This window comes from Zeus faber (assembly GCF_960531495.2).
Source record: "Zeus faber genome assembly, chromosome: 7".
Lineage (NCBI taxonomy): Eukaryota > Metazoa > Chordata > Actinopteri > Zeiformes > Zeidae > Zeus > Zeus faber.
Window position 1 is genome coordinate 14,540,321 of NC_137203.1, and position 22,500 is coordinate 14,562,820.

At 44.9% G+C, this 22,500-nt stretch overlaps 1 protein-coding gene across 1 annotated transcript in view; it reads right to left on the reverse strand.

Moving 5' to 3' along the window:
• frmd3 (FERM domain containing 3) overlaps positions 1-22,500 on the reverse strand; it is a gene marked incomplete at its 5' end in the record, with an annotated part of 55,757 nt that overhangs the window by 10,215 nt on the left and 23,042 nt on the right. Inside the window, 10 exons of the mRNA XM_080003163.1 lie at positions 3,056-3,180; positions 4,935-5,003; positions 7,283-7,357; positions 8,283-8,371; positions 12,442-12,477; positions 13,511-13,574; positions 13,801-13,889; positions 16,469-16,556; positions 18,091-18,214; positions 20,649-20,746. Coding sequence (XP_079859289.1) covers positions 3,056-3,180; positions 4,935-5,003; positions 7,283-7,357; positions 8,283-8,371; positions 12,442-12,477; positions 13,511-13,574; positions 13,801-13,889; positions 16,469-16,556; positions 18,091-18,214; positions 20,649-20,746 — 857 coding nt within the window. The remainder of the gene's footprint in view (positions 1-3,055; positions 3,181-4,934; positions 5,004-7,282; positions 7,358-8,282; positions 8,372-12,441; positions 12,478-13,510; positions 13,575-13,800; positions 13,890-16,468; positions 16,557-18,090; positions 18,215-20,648; positions 20,747-22,500) is intronic.

Genomic DNA, 22,500 nt, shown 5'->3' on the forward strand with positions numbered 1-22,500 from the left:
GGGGGGGGGGGATCGAGCGGAGGAGGTATGGAGGGGCGTAATGAATAGAGAGAATAACACATGACAAGTTAGGTAATGGGCGAGGAAGGACTCGGGTGTCCTGGGAAGAGAATGATGGCCGTTCCCCGTGGCGGGGGGAGGACGAGGAGAGATTGGACGGATGATAGATAGATGGATGGATGGATGGATGGTGGATGGAGGGAGAGAGAGGATGGTGTTATACGAGAGCAATTACAGGGGAGTGCAAGGGACATGTCATCCCGGGGGCTTTTCCCCCACGAGTTTTCTGAGGTATTTATGAGGTGTAATGAGGTGGCGGCAGTTTGGAAGCGGTGAGCGGATTGAAGGACGAGCTCCAGACGGGCGGGGCTTGGATGCTGCACAGTTCATGCCATGGGTTGAAACCCACAATGTCATGAATACTGGGACCCTGCGCCATAACATGCTGACTCTATATTCCTGAATTGCTCTCCCGGGATTAAGAAAGTATTTGAGATTTAGTGTATATTGCGGTATCTTTCTATCTTTTATCAATACTTACATTTTTTTTTTTAATGTTTAAAAATAATATATTCGATTGTTCATATCATATTTCACATTAATCAATTATCTATCTATCTATCTATCTATCTATCTATCTATCTATCTATCTATCTATCTATCTATCTATCTATCTATCTATCTACCTATCTATCTATCTATCTATCTATCTATCTATCTATCTATCTATCTATCTATCTATCTATCTATCTATCTATATTTAAGAATTTACAGGAACTGGTAAATTGAACAGCGGAGAAAGAAGTGCTTGCAACGTACTGTATATCTTTTAAAGTATTTATCGCTGATGTAGGCTTGTCGTTGGATAGGCCTCTTTCACTTTTATAGAGCCTCTGCACTGTATGTCTTTTATCCCGCCGGCTGTTTTGCCGACCTCACTCTATAAACGTTCCGCTTACTGTCATGTACAATGGTCCTTTCTATGCTTCGACGGGGACTCATCCCAGTGATATCCTACACGGTTCTCTCCTGGGTCTCTCACGTGTCCTCCTCCGTCCTTCCCCCGGAGCCGGGGAGCGGTTCTCGCTTCAGCCGGGAGCCCGGTGTCAGGTGATGAATCGCTATGAAGACATCACTGGCCCCCAAACAGCCACTCATACGTCTCCTAATAACCAGAGCATTACACAGCACTCTGCTGCGGCCGGAGGGATCGTCCCTCTTTGTCCTCACTGATCTGTTGTATATTACACATGACTTATCTTGGGTTTTCCACATGGCCAGCATTTATTTAGTTCCCCTTCGTCCGAAAAACCCTGTAAAACATCCACTGAGTTTTATATTGTCACTCAAAGCATAAAATAAAGATGGCGGCTATTGCTGAGCCCCACCGCCACGGGGTAGAAACCGTTCTTGTGGTGTGAGGTTTTTGGTGCTGATGGAGCGCAACTTCTTGCAAGATGGCCGATTCTAGAAAAAGGTGGGTGTCCGGGGTGGGAAGGGTCCGCCGCAATCTTCCCCCACCCGCCTCAGGGTCCTGGAGGCGGGCAGGTCCCGGAGGGAAGGAAGGCGGCAGCTGATCACTTTCTCTGCAGAACGAATTATCCACTCCAGCCCGCCCTCGTCCTCGGTGGCGGCGAAACCGGACGCTGATGGAGGAGGTGAGGGTGGGCTCAGTGACGGCCGTGTAAAAGTGCACCATCATTATCTGCAAATTAATTTTTTCAGCTGCCGCAGGGAGGGAGCTGATGTTTCACTCCAACTTGAGGTCCACACTTGTTTATGAATTTCTAATACTAATCCGTTTGGATTTTGTATTAGATGATGGAAAAACAACAACAACAACTCCATCCTTGAACAGTCGATCGATTGCGTGCAGAAAAGCTCAGAAACTATTCTGGGAAGATTAATCAGCGCAGCCCGACACGGCAGTCCTGCGGCACGAAACAAGCCGAGACCACAGCGCCGCAGGCTATCGATGAAAGAACTGTCGTGAACCACTCACCAGCACCTCCCACGCTCCTCACAAACCCCACGTTTTGCGACGTTAGCATCGAACAAGTTGAGCATTTTAATGCATTTTTTTTTCTCCGGTTTTACTGCACACCAAAACACACCCGACGTGGTTGCTTGTACTGATATTTCTCACATCTATCAGCTCGACAACAGCTGCAATTTCACTTCACAGTGAAAGAGATATCGCCCGTAAAGTTTGTGGCTCGTTTAACTCCGAGAAGCGATGCTTTATGTCGTGAAATGGTTCCATATGCGGTGCGGCCGAGGTGTTGACAGTCGAAAAAACCCATTAATCATTCCCTTTCACAGAACTCAAAATATTTAGCATTCATACTTGTATGGTTGAATACAGAACACCCATATTTTTATTTTTTTTTATATATTTTCGGCGGCAGAACGTTTGTCGCATCACGAAGGTGCAAAGTACGGATCGGCAACTGAGACCGCTCCGTCAGTGACTTTCACCTCCAGTCTGAGAATGATGCAACCAAAAAAAGAGCCTAGACTTATACGGTACATCCGCCAGTGTGTGCACACGCACGCACAAGTAGACAAATGGAGGCAGGCCTGTTGGAGCCAAACAAATAAGTGCTAATTAAGTTTTCATTAATGCCAACCCAAGCTGGGATCCTGGCTCTTTTTCCGTGATGTCAGACAGTGTACATCCCCTAAGACTTTCTCACACACACACACACACACACACACACACACACACACACACACACACACACACACACACACACACACACACACACACACACACACACACACACAGTGTGGCATGGTCCGAGGGAGGATCATGACGAGGGTATTTTTAGCCTGCTGTGATTGGTGTCTCCAGGGAAACGGGACCGATGAAGGGACGGTGGCATTAGCCGCTCAATTTACAGTGTATGTGTATCAGTGTGCGTGTCTTCTCCTCATACGTGTCAATAGGAAGCCAGGGAGCCCCAGGAGGTATTCCCAGGGCTATTAGTCGTTGTCCATACATGTCTTTGTATGCGTTAAGTGTGTGTGTGTCTGTGTAGTAGTACATTCCTACCATTGTCTGTGGCGTTCTCCTCGTATTCATTAGTGGAGGGCAGTGCAGGCACCAGTGGTTCCATGTTCATGATGAGGTTCTTGTGGCTTAGAGAGGTATAACTCCTGCTCTGACCAAACTGGGCTCTAAGAGAAATATAATCCCAGAAAAAAATGTCAGTTCCACGTATCTCCATCTTTTACTAGATCAGCTGCATTAATACCTAATGGTCACTGATGACAGTTCGATCATAGTCATATTAAGTGACCTAAAAACACCCAATGGCATCGATGAGAAATGTATGTAATGGTATTTTTGTATCTAGTTTGTAAATCGTAAACAACCTAAATGTGTATGTCTCAGATGTGCTCTGTCTACTGTCCCTAGTTCTCCTCCTCCCGCAGAATTCCCTGACCTCTCTGGGGTACCGCCTGAGTGCTTGCCGCTTTTGAGCTTCTTCCTGGTTCTCTGGCCCCCGAGGGGCAGACTGTACTCCCCGTCCATCCCCAGGATAAAAGCCACGGAGGCCTACGTCCAGGAGTCATTGTCGGCGGGTATTATTCGACCATCTTCATCTTCATCTCCATCTTCTTTGTGGGGAAGAAGGGCTAGTCACTGTGACCCTGCATTGACTACCATGGTCTGAACAATATAACAGTGAAGAATGGGTAACCCCTTCGACTCATATCTTCTGCTTTCGAACTCCTGCAGGGGGCAATGACGTTCACCAACCTGGATCCCCGGAACGCTTATCATCTGGTCTGAATGATGTTCAGAGACTTTATTAATGTCATTTTATGTCTACCTGGATGAAATCCTTATCTCCTCCAGACCTGAGCAGGAGCACGCCCGCCATGTCAACTGTGTTCTCCAGAGGCTTCTAGAGAACAAGGTGTTCATAAAGGCCGAGAAGTGCAAATTCCATCTTGGGCTTTGTGGTAGCTGAAGGGAACGTGCAGATAGACCCAGCCAAGGTTCAGGCGGTCGGCGAATGGCCGGTACCGGCCTCCAGGAAGAAGTTGCGACAGTTCTTGGTGTTCGCCAAATTCTTCAGAAGGTTCATCTGCGACTATAGCCCCGTCACCAGTAATGGCATTGACCTCCTCAATTTTCCCTTTCCTCTGGCCACCAGCGGCAGACAAGACCTTCAGTGAGTGAAAGAGACGGTTCACCTTCTCACCCATTCTCAACCTGCATGACCCCTCCCATCAGTTTGTGGTGGAGGTGGATGCCCCAGATTTGGGCGTAGGGGCCGTACTCTCCCAGAAAGCTGATGTCGACCAAAAACACCCCTGTGCTTTCTTCTTTTGCAAGTTATCCCCTGCAGAACGCAATTATGACATTGGGAAATGGGAGCTGTTGGCAGAGAACATGGCGTTGGAGGAGTGGAGGCACTGGTTGGAGGGAGTAGAGCAACTGTTCATTGTTTGGACTGACCACAAGACCCTTGAATACATCCGGTCAGTCAAACGGCTGAGTCCCAGACTGGCCAGGTGGGCCCTATCTTTTAATTTGATTGATTTGACTTTTCTTTTCCATACCGCCAAACCCTGACGCCTTTTCTCGCATCTACCAAGCTGCCTCTACCAAAATGCACGAATGGTCCAACAAAATGTTGCAAACAGCAGTGACATGATCGAATAGCCTAATAGCACCTAACAGTTGGATCGCAGTTGGATCGCTTTCCAACTGCAGTTGGAAAGGGATGGTTCATTTGTGCAGTCATTTGATGCACAGTTCAAGTGGCCATGGTCCAATCTGACCAAACCCAAACTAACTTTGGCAGTAAATGCACTACAGTTTGGACTAAACAAATCAAACAGATGTGCAGCTGTGAACGCACCTCCGAACGTGATCATACCGTCGTGGGCAAACTGGAATTAAATTTCCATCGTCTTACCTGCGCACCTCTGGGGGCTCTCTCTGAATCTTCGAGCTGGCCTCTATTACCTCCTTGGCTACTTTTCCACTGAAAGGGAACAGACGCACGCGCGCACACACATGCACGCACGGACACACACGCGCACACACACACACGCGCACACACACATACACACACACACACACACACACACACACACACACACACACACACACGGTTACTTAGTCTATTTGAGAAATAACTGCACAGAGCTAAGACAAAACAGATTGATGGTGAAGGTGGGTATCGGTTTGGGGGACGTGTGTGTATGTTGTGGAAAAAACAATCAGCTTAAGCGCAGAATAAGCACTGATAACCTTTAAATTTTTCCCATTTATGTTGTTTACTGTACTGTAGGTAAGTTAAATGTGCATTAGTAAACATGTGACTGTCACATGTGTGGTGTGGGGGCTTTGTGGTTTGAGCAGCCACACCTGTCTTGGGTGTAGGTAATTGAGCCCGGGATCAGTGTGGCCAGTGTATGCCTGTTGCCCGTTACAGTAATCAACGAGCAACAGGTAAAAGCTCCATCCCCACACACACAGGAGAGGAGCCCTCATCATCACACGCTGTCCACCTGCTCCGGCCTTGTTCCACCTAGCCCCCTCTCTACAATAAACTGATGCGTTTCAACCCCATCGTCTGTGTCTCCGTGCCCGAGGGCACCCTGAAAACACCACTTGGGTGGTGTGTGGCAGGTGGATCTGCCACAACATGTTTACCTGCATTTAAGATATTTTATGTTGTGGTTGTGGAAACTACAGACCCCCCCCCCCCCCCCCCACTACACCTGTCTGCTCCGGCCTTGTTTAATACCTGGAGCTGGCCCCTTTAGAATTGGGCCATGGGGGTGGAGCCTTAATATTATTATTATATTATTTGTGAACCGTCACTCAATGTAGACGCAAAAAATGGCATTCTTTACGTTTGTTTTAGTTTTCTGTCAGTAAATAACAATTGGAGAACATTGTGGACTAACATTGACTAATCCAAGTTAAAGAACAACGCAAACGTAATTATCAAAGGAAGGAGGAATACAGACTTTGCTGGCAGTGTGGGCAGATAAGGCAATAACAAAACAGCTCACTGCCAGATTTGCTTAGTGGTCATTGGATTTCTTTGGTTATGATCACAGAACAGGACACAAAAATGTCACCTCAATGTTTTCAGCCAATTTGTGATGACCGTTAACGAGCTACTGTACCACAACGGAAGGCTGATGGTCGGGTCTTGTTATTAAAGCCCTGCTGGCCCGGCAGACAATGGTAACACATCAGGAACCAGCAGGCCTTTATTGGGCTCAGCCAAGCCCCGCCAACACCGCACAGAGATTAGGCATACAGTATGTGGCAACGGCCAAGCCCCGCGATCTACAAACCTCTCTCTAACAGATACAAAATGAAGGCTTCCGCTATCCCAGTATGAACTCCACCAAACGTGAACACTCATCCTTGAGCCCTTAAGGCAAATTGCCTTAGCCACTGATAAAATGGAGGGGAGCCTGGTAAGGAGCTTTGACGGCGGAGAAAATCAGGGTTAGCATGGCTTCGAGAGCATCTTTACATCGAGGCTGTTCTACGTTATCCCAGTCGGTGACTCACAAGAAGCAGAGCGCGGGTGAATTCACCCAAAGGCGAACAAAGTCCTCGTTGGATCCACAGTGATTTGTTGGGCTTATAAGCAGATTTCAGAATATATACATATAAAGTAAATTTTTTAAAGGAGAAACAGGGATGGTTAAGGAGGCATGTAAACGTGACACCACCTACAATCGCTGCCACGTTAAGCATTCAAATAACTAACGCGATTGATTGAGAAGGATCCCAATGTGTATCTCAACGTGACCGTGAATGTTTCTACGACATGGTGTGGCGGATCCAGTGCAGAATCCATACAGCATGTTTGATGCAAAAGCGGACAAAATGGAAATATAAAGCCATGTATTTCCACTGGAGGAAGACAGCAACAGTAGGTCGACGACTACCCTGATGGGAAACCACAGTGTAGCACAGCTAGGCTGGGTGGAATGTGCCTTATAAATGGTCCGAATCGACCGTGGCTGTGTACCTGATCAAAAATACGTGGCATGAAGGCAAGGCCTCTCGTTTCATTTGGCACATTACACGTCGTTTGACAGGTTTTACTTCAAATAGTTTTCAAGACTGGAGGTCGGGTCAAGTTTGTATCGCTCCTACAGCGTGAGTTGGGGCAGCGGGCAAACTGTGGATAATATGTTGTCAAATACCTCTTACTCGTGAGTTTTCTTTCCAGTCTGAGATAGTGCACTAGAGGGTGGAATGCCTTCCCCCGGAAACAGTTAATCTCACCTGTATCTGAACCTGCTTCCCTTGAAGAAAATGTTACTGCTGGATACTGTCTTTATCTGACTGGACTTAGCACACCTGTCAAAGGGAGAGACAGCGAGGGAGAGGGGGACACAGAGAAAACAGATAGACACGCACACAGAGATATGAGGGTGATGTCATAGCACAATTAGCACAACGGCAATAACACAAACGTCGCATTCCGGTCAAGACAAGTAACCAAGTGGATCTTGTTTTCCTGACGCCGGCCTTCCAAAATCGCTGTTGCACCTTTCAGGGGACTTTTCCCTTGGAAAGGTGTTCGAAGGAGTCACGTTTTGGGGATCTGTAGTGCTGCTCAAATGATGCTTTTAGGATAATTTCTCATAGGAGTCCAATTTCCAGCAAACTCAGCACTCAACAGATGCCAGGGAGCAGAGTCCCGCATGCTGCCAGTGAGGGTGTCTGTGTTTCTACAATCCGGTCAGTCTATATTTGGGTGATTGTGTTATGCGCACACTGGTCTGCCTGTCCGTTTGTATGGGCGTGCGCGGCTCGTGCACACATCTGGACTTTCTCAGCGCTCCGCTCGGCTGCCATTTGCAAACTCGATTCAGTCTAATTGGATTAAGGAGCTCTGATGATGGACCGACATCCGAGAAGACATCCCACTCCCACTCCCTGCCTCTCGGAACATTCAAGGTAAGACTCAGGATGGTTTTTCAAAAGCTTGGAAACGGGAAATTATATCATCAGATCACAGTTATTCAATTTTTCTTTTGCTAAGCGAATCATACGTCCGTTTGCCCTGGAAAGTAACTTTTTGAGTTTTACTTCTATGCCCAGAAGAAACATACTGTATGTTGTTTAGTCGAATAGAGGAGAGGCAATGTGTGATGACTGTAAGATTGCAAGTTCAAGTCCAGTTTAAGTCACTGTCTAACCAATAACTTTGTGTGTGTGTGTGTGTGTGTGTGTATGTGTGTGTGTGTGTGTGTGTGTGTGTGAGAGAGAGTTTATATACTTGTAAAAGGCTTGGTTCTCCACCCCGCACTTCCATAAGTGCTTACACGCTGCAGGGGTCGAAGTGTGAAATGTCAACACCAGTTTCTTCTGCAGAGTGAGAGAAAGAAATAGAAAGACGGCGGAGAAGAAAGAGAGCGAGATAGGGGGGGGGGGGTTGCAAAAGACGTGAATTAGTACCGGGAAGTTTCAAAGTGCTGAACGCAACGAGAGGGAGTTGTGCAAAACGCTGACCCAAGACCTAAAGCCCTGACCCTAGTATGTTGTTAAACTGTTCAATATATACATGGCACAGGATCTGGTGGACCAACAACTAAAAAACTAACGATAGAAAAAAACGTTGAGAAAAAAAAAAAAAAAAAAAAAAGGGAAAACAGGAAATGCCATTCGCTGGCAGAGAAACTGGCTCTTTATGGGCTCAGAGGAGGGATATGTTCCAGTAAATGTCCGGTTATCAGCTTTGGTGGTCTGGTAATATGAGAAGCCAAACCGGCATCGAGAGAGAGAGAGAGAGAGAGAGAGAAACCAGAGAGAGACAGAACGAACAAACGACAGACAGACGAGGAAACAGAGGGATCAATGAGTGAGTTTCTGTTTTCCAATTGGGCATCCTGTTTGACGCCAATAGATTTTAGAAAAAAGCATGACGGCCTTGACTTGACCCGAAGACGGAAAAATAACGTCAGAGCCCAAAGTAAGTGTGAAAGAGTTGCGACCCATTATTACACACTGTATACTGTCGCTGCACGCAGGTAAAGCGTGTCCTTTGGCGACGTGGTCCAGCAATGGTCAGCTATGTTGCTCAACCCCCACTTTGGCATGGAGCGCGTTCTACGGTACAATGTACAGTATGCAGGTGATTACAGAGTGATAACAACATGCCTGTCACACACATGTGCCACGGTCGCCTCTTGTGTGTTTGCAGTAGAGTTCAGCTACCAGAACCGTGTCTAAAAACATCGTTTTGTGTCTTTGGTCCCACTTTGAAGACGTGCAAGTTCAAAAAGCTCATATAAGTCGCGGATAGTTAATTCCAAGAGCCAACGTAGATGGTGATGAACTGTAAATGAACTGTAAAGACAGTAGAGGCAGATATACTCCGCTGAATTTTCAAAACAATGAATAACTTTGCATGCTACGTATCCAGCTGCGAGAATAAATACTTCATTACTTAAAAGAAGTGTTTTTTCCGTGCACCAGTATGTGTGAACGACTAACAACCTGCAGTAAAAATTAGGCCTCATCCACACGTATATGGGTATTTCTGAAAACACATTCCCCCCCACTCTTAAAAAAAAACAAAAAAAAAACTGTCCACGTGAAAAAGCAAAAAAATATTTAAAACACTCACATATACGCGATAATATGCCCTGATGTCAAACACCACAGGAGAGCATTAAGAGCATGCAGCGTATTGAGCTTCTTCATAAAATTCAGACACAACACTGTATGGACGCCGTTCCTAAAGTTGGAGAGACTTTTCAACTTTTAATGGCGACACAGAGAACAACACAACGGGCGTCGGCCGACGCTCGTGGCTTCCCGACGCAGGTCGAGGCCCTGACGTCAGCGTTTCAGGACGTTCTGTTTTACTCGTCAACATGAAAACTGAGTTTTGAGGGCGTTTTCAAAAGCCCCGTTTCCCAATTCCTAAGAAGGAGCTTTTTTCGTGTGGACGGGAGGCCATGTTTTGTTTTCAAAAATATCCGTATGCATGTGGACAGGGCCGTAGACAGTGACACCGAATGGCGCCAGCGAGACACCAAAGACGAGAGCGATCAAAGCCAAATGAACATAAAATATATTTTTCTTTGCCTTAAAGGACCGTACTAATGTCAAATTGAGATCCAGTTTCAGTCCGCAAACACACTTTGAATTTTTTGGGTTGGGATTTTGCATGGAACGTCTGTCTTTTCAAGCGTAACTAACCAATATAAAACATGTGAGAATGAAGTACCTTGGATAAAAAATACATAACCTACCCTAAAAATTAAGGTCCATCATAGAGATAGAGACAGTATTAAAAATCAAAACATGTGACCTGTCATCAGGAAAACGGTCAGAGGTAATGTAATATGTGTGCGCTGACTCGTGCGCAAACGCTCTATTTGGCATGGGCATGGTCCTTTCAGGCAAACTGTGTTTCCATAAATACCTTGAAGTGTTCAAAATACATTTTTACAAAAGCCTTAAAAAGTTGCAGTCAGTTCAGAGTGGGACAGGAGAACTAAGAGCGGAGAGGGATCGGTGAGAGACGGCATGCCATCACAGTGTCAGAGAATGAATGGTTCACATCGAACACCGGACAGAACGACACGGAAACACACGTTGCATACATGCACGCGCGCGCGCGCGCACAGACACGCACGCTCGCACACACACACACACACACACACAGACACACACACACACACACACAGACACACACACACACACACACAAGCATATACACATACACACACGCACAAACACACGCACGCACACGCACGCACACACACTCACACACACACACACACACACACACATACACTTACACAATGAGGGAATCCAACAGTTCTGCATACTGCAGGACTGTTTTGTTAATATGAAGTGTAAAGCCAATATCTCTCTATCGAGGATATGGAGAGGAGGGTTGTGGGAACAATAACAATCATTTCATACACGTGTGATTTGAACTGAATCACTCACAAAAAAGAATACACAGACTCAAATAGATAGAAAAAAAACCAAAAAAAAACCAACAACATTAAATTGATACGTGAAATTGATGAAAACTTGCACCGACACATCAAATGGAGATGGAGTATAACAATTTTCAGGGGTTTCAGTGAAATGAAACAATTGAAATTAAACTATAAGGAGGTGGAATTGGAACACACAACCACACACACCACGTTGAAGGACCGGAGATGACGGCACACAGTACAGAGAAGGGGGTAGACCTTCCAAAAAAATGGGGAAGTGTGAGAGGCAAGAGCTTTGGGTGGATGTGTGAGTTCTGAAGGATCGGAGGGGAGATTTCGCCACAAGAGTGTTTGCTATTTTTTTTTTTTTTTTTTGTTATTTTGTGTTTGTGTTTACTCACCAGCGATGAATATGTACACACAGAAAAGAGAGACAGAAACACAAAGATAAAACTGCATCTTCAGCCAAACATGACTTGCCGGACAGGCAGACAGACAGACAGACAGAGACAGACAGGTTTACGAATCAAGCAGAGATGAGGTTGCTTAAGTGCCTGTGATGAGAAGTTATAGCACCGATTGATCGGTTGTGGTTCAGTCGGTCGACTGATTGACTGGTTGATGGATTCATTAATTGACCGATCAGTCAATCAGCATGGCTAAGTCACTGTGAACGTTTTCAATGTGATGGTGAGCCCGTGCTGGCAAAGTCTATGGGTAAATGACAAAACGTTTTTTGAAAAGGTAGTAAATATAATATTGAGGTACATTTGTATTTTTTTATTTTGTAAAAAAATCACGTAAGTCTATCAAGTTGAAAGACTTTGTTTGTTGATTTATTAAAAAAAAAAAAGTCAAATAAAACCTTTGTAGGCTTTTTCACTGTTTTTTGTCCACCTGGCATTTTTAGACTTTTAAGATTGAATTAAAAAAAAAAATTGAAAGCGGTTTCAAATTGAGCGTACTTTATAGAGATTTTTATTTTTATTTTACAGGTGTCTTCGTATCTTATTTAAATGACGGTTTATTCGGACAGCGTCATGTAATTGACCCCTACACAGTGTTTGATGTAGAAGCGACCAGACAGCGACGGGCGGAGTGGAGCTACAGCAGAGCAGAGCGCACTAGCTTTCAGATGGAGAAAAAAAATTATATATATATATATATATATATATATATATATTTTGGTCTATATAATAGAATACAAGACATAGGCTGTTAGTGGATGCTCTGAATCTACTGTAGTTTTGGGTCGGAGAAAAAACTGCGTCCCAAATCCAAGACTTCACATCACACACAAAGCATGAAATTGTCAGGGTCCGGCCATATCCGTTGGAAGTGATTTGACTGAATGTGAATATTGTTGGGGTTTTTTTTCGTTTGTTTTATAGTCTTATTGTGGCTGGTGGGAGAGTCTGGAGTTTGGGTCACAGCCGACAGACAACGTCAAAATGAGGTTAGGCGTGACACACCCACCATCGTGTTACAGTGCATCCTGCCTGTTAAGGAGATCTGAAACGGTGACATGCTGTTACACGCACACACACACACATACACACGCACATGTATGTGTGACGTCCGACAAGGAACTGGGGTTAACACGGACGCAGAGGAAAGAAACGACCACGCGCGTCTACCGTTAACATTACACACAAAGTATAATACGTCAACAAGACGCTGAGAGAACGTTCACAACGTAAACATTTACTGGTGATGTCATGGAAGAAAGAAAGAAAGAAAGAAAGAAAGAAAGAAAGAAAAAAGGAAAGAGAGAGAAACTAAAGAGCGAGAAAGAAAGAAATAAAGAGAGAGGGAGCGAGAAAGAAAGAACAAATGAAAGAAAGAAAGAAAGAAAGAAAGAGAGAGAAACTAAAGAGCAAGAAAGAAAGAAATAAAGAGAGAGGGAGAGAGAAAGAAAGAGAGAGAAACTAAAGAGCGAGAAAGAAAGAAAGAGAGGGAGAGAGAAAGAAAGCGTGAGAAAGAAAGAAAGAAAGAAAGGGAAAGACAAAGGAAGAAAGAAAGAAGGAAAGAAGGAGCGAAAGAGAGAAAGAAAGAGAGAGAAAATAAAGAGCGAGAACGAAAGAAAGAAAGAGAGAGAGAGAGAGAGAGAGAGAGAACAAACGAGAGAAAAAGAAAGAAAGAAAGAAAAAAGGAGAGAGAGAAAGAAAGAAAGAAGGAAAAAGAGAGAACGAAAGAGAGAGAGAGAGAGAGAGAGAGAGAAAGAAAGAAAGAAAGAAGGAAAGAACAAAAAAAAGAACGAAAGAAAGGAAGAAAGAAGGAAACAACAGCACTAACAGTAATTATAACAGCGTCATAACGCTGAGTCGGCAGAAGCACAGTGACTGTGCATCATAATCTGCAGGACGACCCAGCGCTGGAAATGTTCCGACGGGGGAATCTAATACCTCTGAATGATCAAGGCTGTGGTTCTACAAAGACGACACTCGTCATAAATTTACGTGGCGGGGAGAGAGAAGGAGAGAGAGGGAGAGAGAGAGAGAGAGAGAGAGAGAGAGAACGTCTGTGCGGCGCCTTTAGTGCTCACCTCTTTCTGAATCCCAATCACATAGAAGGTTTTGCCTTCAAACTTCAGCTTGCTCACATCCGCCCTGGGGGGGGGGGGGGGGGGGGCGAAGGGCCAAACAATAAATCAGCAAATTAATTTATTCAATACACTTTCGAAAACAGAAATGCTGATCAGTGGATATACGCCGGGGTGACGGTGACAAATGGTTCCCGGCGGCTAGAGAGGAACCTGTCCAAATGAGGATGGTTCGTTCAGAGGCTGCATGTGCCGCACGGGCTCATGGGCTTGGTTTAAAAACTGGCGGTTACCATTTGAGGAGGTGGATCCTCTTGTTGCCCTGGAAGACCACAAAACCCGTGGCAGTGAAACCGAGGAAGGCCGTGGAGCCTGTAAAATCCTGAAAACAAAAAGAAACACACACGCACGCACACACACGCACACACACACACACACACATGGAGTGAGAGTCAGCACTTGGCGTTGTGGGATGCAGCTGGACTAACAGCAGGGGGGCGTGTGGGCTGTCATCATCATCGTCATCATCATCATCATCATCATCCCCATGGTGACAGAGCCGACACAAAGCGACTTTCAACCCAAAGCGGGGGATGGGTGATGGATGGATCTCCGTTAACTGATAAACTCATAAAGATGACAAACATCTTTCCCTCCGCAACTGTCGTTGCGCCGTCGTTACTTCCGTTATTTCCGGTCTCACTTTCTGGTCCGTGCCCTGTTGTCTTTCCCTCGGCCGTTCCCTGACGCCCGTCCCGGGTTCTAGAAGGTTCTGAGGGTGGAGTGAACACATTTCCAGGCGTCCAAAATTAAAACAGCCCCTTTGAAGCCCCCTTTCCAACACGCAATCCGTAACATTGCCGGATGAAAAATATCCGGCAAAGGCAGTCGGTCATTCCCACATTGGCCTCCTTTACGGAGAAGTTCCGTCATTGGAGTCTGCTCCCACATCAGATGACTGTTGTGGACAGAGTGCGTAATGGCTCAGGGTCACTACGCTATGTCCGCTGTGGATGGGATCATTTGGACAATCTGTCGGCGATCTGAACCGCTTTCATTTTCTTCCTGCCTCTCTGAGACCGGCGCTTCGGGTTTCCAACTCCCCCAGAGGACAGAGCCCCTCCGCCCCCCGGACGCAATCACCCTCAACCCGATGTTATCAAATCAGTGTGATCGTTTTCAACCCGTCCTGCGCTCTCTGCCTCCGTAGAAGGAACGTTCTCCCCCCCGTTCTAAATCTCCCCGTCCGCGTGGCATTTTTAAGAAGAAAACTTATAACATTTAAGAATAAAAAGACCTGCCTCCGTAGAGACTGGCCGTGTTTCCGTTTATGGCCTTTGCAGCCGAGCACCGCGGTTCGGACGGGACTCGCCATTTTTCCGAATGTTTATTTTTATTTTTTTCTTCCCCCCCAAAAAAAGAACTTTTAAAATGTTTTGTACAAAATAAATATTCGTACAAACCCACTATTTGTGCTTTATTTGGATTCGGCACCACCCCTACTTCGCGGAAATGTTACCGCTTCCATTTCCACGCACTTCCATTAACAGCCGTTACGCACTTTCCCGGAACACTAGGGCGAGAGTGGTAAAAATTTACGGAACGACTTTTACGGAACATCGACACCGGCTCCCATTCCCACACGACGCCCAGAGGGAACTTTGCCGGTAGGTTTACGGCTTTCGTCTGCAGTCCTGTATCTCCTTCCCACATGGAATATCGAAAAAGCAGAGCAAAGCAGCAAACAGATTTCTCATGCAGGATAGCGCCAAAACAAGGAAGTGTGTGTTGGGTTGGGACAAAAGGAATCGTGGCGGGATTGTCAAACTAAATCAACGTGAACGTCTATTATCTGGTGTGAGTGGGATGAAGGCGCTGCTTCGCTGTCGATGATAGAACCAATACTGAACCTAAAACCTGACAAGCACGTTGGGAAGGAAGGAGGACTGCAACACAACAAATGATTCACTGGATCAACTTAAAAAAAGATGGCTTTGAGGGGGCGTGGTCACGCGTCTGCAGGCGACGCCGCTGGCTCCTTCCTGCCGCGGCGCAGCTGTACCCGGCTCCGCCCCATCAGCCTCATTAGCGCTGACGGGTCGGACCCGGCTGGGAGAGCTTCCTTGTGTCGTGTCGTGTCTTGTCTTGTAGGGGGAGGGCAGCGTGCGGTGCAGGAGGCTGACAGCCTGCGGACCAGCGTGGTTCCAGTTTTGGCCGGCGAGCCTTTCTGTGGCCAATATTATTTATATTAGTATTATTATTATTATCATTATTTCAAATTTGTATTGATGTAGTTCTGTTATATGTATTAAAACACACATTGTTCAAAAACAACGTGTGTTTTTGTATATTAAGTGTGTTTTGTCATTGCTGCTGCAACACTGGAATTTCCCTTTGGGGATTAATAAAGTACCTTTATCTTTATCTTTATTAATAAAGACACACGCCATATCAGCGCCCCGCTGCCGGAAGGACTCCGTCTCCATCCCTAAACCTCTACCCGTAGGTAGAGATTCCCACAAACACTATTATTGTATTTTTTTTTTAATTAAGAAATTAATTTAAAGAAATGTAATTTTTTTTTTTTTTAAGTTGATCCCGTGACAGTGAAAGAAAGAAGGAAAGACAGGCCAAAAAAACAGAAAGAAAGAATGACTGGAGCAATAGACCAAATGATGTTATTATTTCAATTATTAAAAAAAAGCAGCTATAGAAGCCAAACGATGTTGTTATTGAACAAGTGCGGAGCGTCTCTTTAAAAAGGTCTTCATCTACCTTACTAACTACTTCATAAACGAGGTGTTGACCATTCAAAAATGCCTTAAAAAGCACTCAACCCTACGACTCAACATCCCTCCACCGGACGACTACGTCTTTCTATGACTTGTAAAGACAATCAGCCTCTACTTTCCCTGCACGTGCTCCTCCACCCCTGACTCCTTTATTCCAAAATGTTGTTACCTTGCAGGGGTGCGGGTCCACCCCGTAGGTCTCCAGAATGTGGGCCCTCTGGAGCATGCTCAGCTCGGCTAAAGCCGAACACTGTCCCCTGTGGGAGTGAGTGATGTTGGGTGGAGCAGAAGAGAGGAAAACGGCAGAGGAGCATTATTCACTGGAACATTGTGAAAGGTCATCTTGGACTGATGAGTAGAGGGCGCGGCCATGCTTCATGCTGTACTTAGACATATGGTATTGTTGACTTTTTGTGTTTGAGGAAAACCAAAACACTGCATTGTATTTATTTATATTCATTCATGAAGGACTGTGCGAAAAAAAAAACCAACTTTGACTAGATGCTCCTATCCTGAGAAGAAAAATATTAATATACATTATTATAATTAATAGTAATAATAGTAATAATAATAATGATAATGATTATTATTATTATTATTATTATTATTATTGTTATTATTATTATTATTATTATTATTATTATTATTATGATGATTATTAATTATATTCTTATATTCTACCATTTTCCAAAATGTTTGTATATATTGTACATAGAATATGTTTGTTTAGCAACATAGTTACACAATATCCTTATATTCCAATATACAATCCACAGTGTGGGTTCTGGTGCTTTGCACGTTGCTGTTGTAAAGCCAAACACACGTGCGCGCGTGCACACACACACACACACACACACACACACACACACACACACACACACACACACACACACACACTCACACACAACTTCACCCCACCACACCGTCACACCCCCTTGGTGGTGATTTTGGGACGGTAAAACCCTGCCAGGGGGCACACGGTGTCAAGCAGCATCTGCTAATATAGTGTTTAACTTTAAGGTTTTAAAACAGCCGCATCTGAGACGGACGTCACCCCGGTGTCCACGAGCTCTGTTTCTTGTTCCGATAAACAAAAGCGATGCAAGAATTGGGTCAGCGGACATTTTGGACTTCAGTGCTGCTGACTGTTACGCCCGCCCACGTCGAGAGTTTGAAATTACACTGCGCCAAGCTTCCGAGGTTTATTTAAATATGTGTTGAGTTAATATCTATAAATATCTATTGCCGCCTGCGGACGCGCTAATCCTCTTTAACTTCGGCTTCGTTTTCGTTTATTCTCCGGCGCATTTATTTTTTATTTTTTTGCCTCTAAACCCAGTTCTGACCCATTCCTGACAAAAAAAAAGAGAAAATCCAATTTGCCAGGACGGGCTTCTGCTCACATCCAGCACAATCATTCTGGGAGGAGTTTGGATTCTGGCTTTAGAAAACTTTTATACAGAGAAAACACGGCACAACTCATTAGAAATAAATAAATAAATTGAGGGCCTTTCTGAAGCAAAGTAGTTTCCGTTTCGTTTAAACTTTGGGTAAGATATCTCCTGCAAAGTCACACCCAGAAATAATGTTTTAACATCCAACTTTTTTCTTTTTACGTCATAAAAAAGAATTACATCAAATAATGAAAATTGTGCACAGAATATATATAAAGGTCATTCAAATCAGTTTCCAACAAAGCGTGAATAAAGGATGAACCCATGTCACCGTTGAAATAAAACAGGAAAACATAAAGTACGTCAAGGAAAGGGAACGGCGAGCGCAGTGTTCTACCTGAGCTCGTTCTTGTGGATTTCGATGATCTTCCTCTCCAGCTTGAGGGATTGTTTGGGGAAGAGCTTGAAGTCTCTGATGTAGTCGGACGGGTGCTCTTCAGGGTCGTAATCCCCCAGTTCAGCTGCAGAGCGAGACAGAGAGCACTCTAATCAGTTCAGTTGACAGCTGATTGTTTTTGGAGGTGTTGGTGGCGGTGATTGCATGTAACAATATGTTCATCACATATAACAACATATAGAAGATCACAAATGTGCACAGCGTCACATTTTGTACATTCTGCATATTTTTATATATCCGACTATTTTCTGTTTTCTATTCCATTTTTTATTTCCTTGCTACTTTTATATATTTGACACTTTCAATTACAATCATTTTATTTTTACTTTTACTTTTTATTCAATTTTTTGTTATTCTCCATTTTTATTTCCGCTTAAAAAAAAATGCTTATTGTCTGTGGAGAAACGCACCAAACCTCCCGAACAACAAATCTTCCAGTACATATGTAAATAATACTAATATAATAATAAATAGATGTGAGAAAATCACCTTCTAACTGGACAAACTCAATTTCCTCATTAGAAAAAAAGGAGAAACAGAACACAAATTATTGTTCGGTTATTGCTTACATGTATTCATCTATCTATACATATATTTTGCATATACATGACATGTATACTGTACTCATTCAGACTGTGATTGTGCATTTCACTTATAAAAGCTATTATACGGCCTTTAGTGTCTTTCCTGAGAGAGACATCAGTATCTGCTGCCTGCATACCTGTAATTGCAACAAGGTTGACCCGTACAAGAATTTGGGATTGAGATGTTAAAATCATAACTACTGTATTAACGGTGATTTCTGCATCGAGCATTTTTTCTTAAAGTGTCAATAAACGAAATTTCAATTCAACTGACGGCGGTCGAAAGCTAAAGCACTGCAAAGGCATCATGTCATGACGTTGGTTGAAGAAGTAACGAAAAGAGAGTTACAAACGCATGGCGTCCAATATCACTTCCACATTTGCTGGCGCCGATCATTTTTGACTTTTTTATTTTATTTTTTTTTAACCTTCTAATTTGTTCCGGATTAGGAGCGCGAATAAAGGTTGAATGAAAACCTGTCTCGAGTTTAATTAAACAATCACTCTCAGTTGAAACCCCCGTGTCTTTAATCAACATCCTGACAAAGTGGGGCAGAGCAACATGGCGGTGAGCCGGCTCAGTCAAATTCCTCTCTCTGGAGAGACCATCCAATCCGAGCGGGGCTGAACGCTAAAGCAGCTCAGCGATTTGGGGTTTTGGGCGCGGGCTGAAACGCGCCAGGTTGATCCCCGGCTTCATCCGTGCTCGAGCCGTTCGCGATAGACATTGATTCGGGCGTTCGAACGGGTTGCAAATTAACGGCGTCGCAGAAATCCTTTTCATTTAGCGGGAGCTTACATGCGTACATACAGTACATCCGTTGGCTTTAAAACAACAACTTGTCCATTTGATACTTTTCGAATGCGAGGTGCAAGCTTCGGGGAAGGGAGGAGAGACAGGCCAGATGGTTTTCGTAAACACTGGCACCGCATCAATTCCCAATCTTTTGAAGAACTGTAAAAAATTGAGCATTAAATACTGATTATGATGACCAAAAATAACCATGTTGAGGGAGCGTAAATGGGAGATGTCTGATCGCCAATTTTCAAGCCAGGTCTCGCTGGCTCAATAATATGTCGTATTGATTTGAGAAATCTGAAGTCGTTTGAGCTCGACTCACCAACTTAGGGGCGGAAAGTGTCGAGTCAGCATTTTCCAGACGCTCCAGAGTACAGGACTGTGAATGGAATGACCCAACTACGAAAATGCCCCGTACACCCCCCCTCTAGAACAGTGGAGCAGCAGCGTGAAAGCTCAGACCATCACGTCCCCTCGCGAGGATCGACTGGGACCGAACGTGCATGAGCGACGCAGCTGAGAGTAAAAACGTGGCCCGCCGACTTTTGACATTCTTTTGACGTTTGTTCCATTTGAGCGGAAACGCGGTTGACGCGCCGCAGGACCGACCGCGGCACACCGCCTGTACCCCCCAGAATAAAGGCCGTCGACCTAAGTCAAAGCCAAAGCGCTTGTGCACGTTCAGAACCCATGACTGACTGAACCGTTAAACATGGCGGCGTGATGGACAATCCAAGGACACGCGGCGCCCTCCGCGCCGTTAAAGCACTTTGAGAGGGGCTTTCGGAGACGCGGCGGAACAGCTCGTCGGCGAGGGTTGAGGGGGGCGCCGTGTCAGGTTCTCTCGTGGGCACCTCCAGCGCTTCACACATTGCGTAAACGACCTTAGAAAAATCCCTGTTTGTCGGCGCGTTCACCTGCAGACGGTAGGAGCGAGGAGGACGAACTGGAACACCAGCTGAGCGTTGAACTTAGCGTGCGATCGGGGAGAGAAGTGTAACAAACTAGTGTGGAGGTGCGGCTCGGGTCCGCAGGCTTGGGAGGCACGTATAAAAACATTTTAGGGAAACTCTTGTTTTTGATCAAATCCACCGACTGTCAGTGGGAGTCCGTACCTTGCACGATGCAGGCTCCTAAGTAGGCGGCTTCGGCGAAGGGACAGAGAAGACGGCCGTGGTAGATGTCTCTCTTCAACTGCAGGTACAGGAGATACCTAGATGCACATACACACACACACACACACACACACACACACACGCACACACACACACACGCACGCAGCATGCATAATCGCACACAAACACAAACAAAACACACCCGAAATAGCATCAGAATGAATGGGAAGGAAAGTGACGTGTGAGAATTTCACCCGGAGCTTTTTTGTGAATCATCAGCGCCTGCTCCATCTTCCACAGTCCACAGGCCGGTGGATAACACTGCAATTCTCGCTCGTCAGTCCCAAATGACGACCTGTGACTCTTCAATTCTGACTTTTGTTTTTCTCTTCAAACTTTCATTTTTTACATATTTGTTACGATAACTCAATTTAACTTAACTCAACTTGACCGGTACGCTGTCCGAGGTGATGAAACCGAGGGTCTCATCTTAATTGCACTGACGACTCTGATTCTGATGATATAAGTCATCGAACGAGAAGAACTGCACAAACACCGGTATGGAGTAATCCTCTACACTACAAGGACCAGCTGTTGCTACGGCAACAGCTTCCATGGAGACTAGTGCGCGCACGCTGATACACTGCTAATGGGTCTCATGTTTACCAAGAGAACGTTGAAGACGGCGGGAAAAGAAAGAAACGGATAGAAACTCGAGACGTCGCCGCCTCGGGTTCCTGAAGAGATGAGACGATACCGAGTCAAAAGATAAAACGTTCACAATCACACGTTTACATAAGGAACCAAGGACAGGCCAACACACACAAGGGCACACGCACACACACACACACACACACACACACGCGCGCTGAGGCACAAGGGCATTCCGGGCCGCAGCGATTTGACTCATTTGATTAAACTCGCTCTGAGCACTGTGACTAAACCCTCAGACGTACCGGCAAAAGGGAAAACACGGAGGCTTGAATGGAGTGAAGTTGGCAGCGTGTTGAAACAACTCTATTTACTCCGCATTCACACACTGGTGCCTCCACCAGCCAAAGCACAGCGCCGCGGGCGCACGCTTTGGAAGGAAAGGTCCCCGTTGGTGGTAAGAAGGCAAAACAAGCAACAGGATATTTCAATTTATTTTTTCTTTCATTTTGCTCGTCAAGATTTCTCTCCACGACGCCGGTTCTTTGTTACTGTGCCCTTGATCATAATTACACATCGGCTAAAGCCTTAGAGGTGGTGCCTTCACACTGTCTGTTTCTGTGTCTTTGTTTGTGGTAGTTATCAATCTTAAACCAAACTGCAGGATAAAAACAGTTGGAATTCAGGAAACTTTAGACAAATAACTACAGGGTAAATCGACGAGAGACCCTTTCCTGTACCCACATTGGAGAATATTTAATTTTGCTATAAGGGTACAGAGATAATAAAATAAAATAAAAACTGTATTGACTGAAAAATTTGAAAAATTTTTAAAATGACTTATATTACTAATTAATACTGGGTCATGAATCACTTTACCTTACGCTGTTGCAGCGACGTCGAGCAAAAACGTCTCTCTGTGACCTACTGCAAGTCTTTCCCGAATGTTGAAAAATGTATCTTGTACACTAACTTGGCTCCTCTCTAAAGGTTGTGCTCCTAAGGCTCCTCAAAGAGCCCAAAAAAAAAAAAAAAACCTAATGGATATCACAGAGACAGAAACGGATGAGTAATGACAGTAGCGAAAAACAACTGTGGGGCTGAAATGCAAAGGTTGGCACGAGGCTGAAGAACAACATGCGCTGATAGAGTGATAATAGTTTAAATAAATAATACATAATACAAAAAAAAAAACAGAGAC